Source organism: Sylvia atricapilla, chromosome 27 (assembly GCF_009819655.1).
Source record: "Sylvia atricapilla isolate bSylAtr1 chromosome 27, bSylAtr1.pri, whole genome shotgun sequence".
In the NCBI taxonomy this organism is placed as follows: domain Eukaryota; kingdom Metazoa; phylum Chordata; class Aves; order Passeriformes; family Sylviidae; genus Sylvia; species Sylvia atricapilla.
This window is the reverse complement of record NC_089166.1, coordinates 3,047,936-3,050,295: the sequence shown is the minus strand read 5'-3', so window position 1 is coordinate 3,050,295 and position 2,360 is coordinate 3,047,936. Positions and strand designations below refer to the sequence as shown.

At 51.7% G+C, this 2,360-nt stretch overlaps 1 protein-coding gene across 1 annotated transcript; it reads left to right on the top strand.

Moving 5' to 3' along the window:
* Positions 1 to 1,054: 1,054 nt before the first annotated feature.
* Positions 1,055 to 1,837, top strand: LOC136372297 (feather keratin 1-like). Its single transcript, XM_066336849.1, has 2 exons — positions 1,055 to 1,122; positions 1,530 to 1,837. Exon 2 carries the CDS (start codon positions 1,532 to 1,534, stop codon positions 1,835 to 1,837), a length of 306 nt encoding a protein of 101 aa, XP_066192946.1. The 5' UTR covers positions 1,055 to 1,122; positions 1,530 to 1,531.
* The last annotated feature ends 523 nt before the right edge of the window (positions 1,838 to 2,360 follow it).

Here is a 2,360-nt window from a genome sequence, read left to right as displayed (position 1 = left end):
GCACTTCCCTGCCCCATAGACGTGGAGGCAGCTGGGATGTGTCCCAGAAGGACAAGGGAATGCCTTCAGTAGGCAAATTTCCAGGGAGAAACTCTCCCTACCAGTGGTGAGTCATGCTCTAATTTTGGGTTGGCTGTGTGTCAGCCTTTTGGTGTGAGGCCAAGCCAGGAGGGTGTGCTGTCTGTAGACCCATGTCCCTTGCAGGGACACAATTGCCCCCCAGCAAAGGCAGCTCCATCCATAACCCAGGAAAGCTGGTGCAAGCACTGGGCTGTACCCGAGTACACAGCTTCAGGCAGCCACAACAGCCATTGCTGTCAGCATGACCTTCTTGCCAACACTCCCACAGCTTCAGGGGCTCACAGGAAAGTCAACATGTTTTGGAAAATTTCTCCTGCTGGTTAAGGTTTAAGGCATGTAGCCAAAGTTCATGGCAATGTGAGGAGAATGGGACTAACAAGGTGCTGTACCAAGCCCCAACATACCCCTCATGTAGTGAAGAGAGACCTGATACCACCAGAACTGTAATCATGGTCCTAAGGAAGGATGATTTCTTTCTTCATGGTGACTGAAGGCAGTGATATGAGCCAGAGACTGCCCTGTGAGGGGATGACTCTTCCAGGTAAATTTGTAAAGGATTGAGGGAGATAGTTAAGTCATGTCATTAGGCACAGGAGCCTTTGTGTATCCAGGACAGACTCCTGCATTGGAAGAGGGAGAGTCAAAACTTTCTGTAATGGGGTTTGAAAAAATCTTTGCCTGATTTCCCAGTTCCATGTCCTACATCTGCATGGACCCCTCCTGCACTTGAGGACTCATCTTCTGGGGAGAGTGACATGATCCATCTTGGGAAATCACTGGATCTGTCACCCTGGAACTTGAAAGGAACCTGCATAACATAATGGGCACGTCAGAAATGAGGAAATGTACTGCAATAGCGATGGAAAACAAAACACAACCTGGGGCATTAGGTGGGACATTTTGCTTTGGAGATGAGTCTGTTGGAAAATTACTGTCCTCATGCAGTGACTCTAAGCCTGGGGCAGCACAGGAGCAGTATAAAAGCTGTTCCATCTCCACACTCTCTCATCCAGTCCTCCACACCATCTCCTTGGGAACAAGGTAAGTCTGAAGCTCTTTATTCTTCTTTTATTAATTCTCATCATTATCCTTCTATGGGATTTTTCAGCACAAAACTGTCATTTTGTTCTATACCAGATTCTGCGGTTGCTTTCTATGGGAGAGGGAAGGGTGCAAAAGGACTGACACGGAGAGAGGTTGGAGCTCAGTTAGCTGTCTCCTGTGGTATGGGCCAGGAAGGGATCTCCTGGGGCTTGGCAGTGTTTTGCAGATCTCTTTTGGGATTTGGACAAGGAGAAGCCTGTGGCCTTCCCTGTGATCCTTCCAGCTCTTTGTGTGAGCTTATGTCTTCTCTTCCTTGTGGTGGTGTTACAGGCTTCTTCTCACTTACCCCTTATGCTTTTCTATCCCCCTTCCCTCTCTCTGCCAGGTGCCTGTGCAGCCCCAAGCCATGTCCTGCTACAGCCCGTGCCGGCCCTGCCAGCCCTGCGGCCCCACCCCGCTGGCCAACAGCTGCAATGAGCCCTGTGTCAGGCAGTGCCAGGACTCCACCGTGGCCATCCAGCCCTCGCCCGTGGTGGTGACCCTGCCCGGCCCTATCCTCAGCTCCTTCCCACAGAACACCGCCGTGGGATCCTCCACCTCTGCTGCTGTGGGCAGCATCCTCAGCTCTCAGGGAGTGCCCATCAGCTCTGGGGGCTTTGGCCTCTCGGGCTTGGGCAGTGGCCTCTGTGGCAGGAGATGCTTCCCTTGCTAAAGCTGCTGGCAATTATTCCAGGGTATGAACCTAAAGACTCAACAAGATGACACTTCACTAGGGATGGAGCATCAGCTTGTTGCTTCCTGAGGGGCTGAGCAACCCCAGCAGCCCTTGCAAAAGGACTCTCCTGAAGCACAGCTCATCCCTGCCTCTGCCCTCTTTTCCTTCCTGTGTCCTTGTTGCCCTGGGTTGTGAACCCCACACAGCCATCCTTGGGAGGACCTGCTGGCCCTGCTCCCTCTGTAGGGCAGGCAGATGGACTTCCAGAGGGTTCTCAGCCATAGCCATGGAGCACAATCTCTTATCTGTCCTTTGTGTTCACTTCACCATGACCACTGCTCATAAATGACCTAATTTTCCTCTCTTGGATCATTAAAGTTATGCTGCATTTGAGCTATAGCCTCTGTGTCATTTCCCCTGCAGATGCTCTCCCAAGATGGCCAGGGAAAGAGATGTTGCTCAGTCTTTGTTCTGGGAGGAGGTGTTTGGGGATGCCTCTGAAGTGAATGTGGACACAGGT

Excerpts from the sequence above, each read along its gene's own strand:
- LOC136372297 (XM_066336849.1), top strand. The coding sequence starts at position 1,532 with ATGTCCTGCTACAGCCCGTGCCGGCCCTGCCAGCCCTGCGGCCCCACC.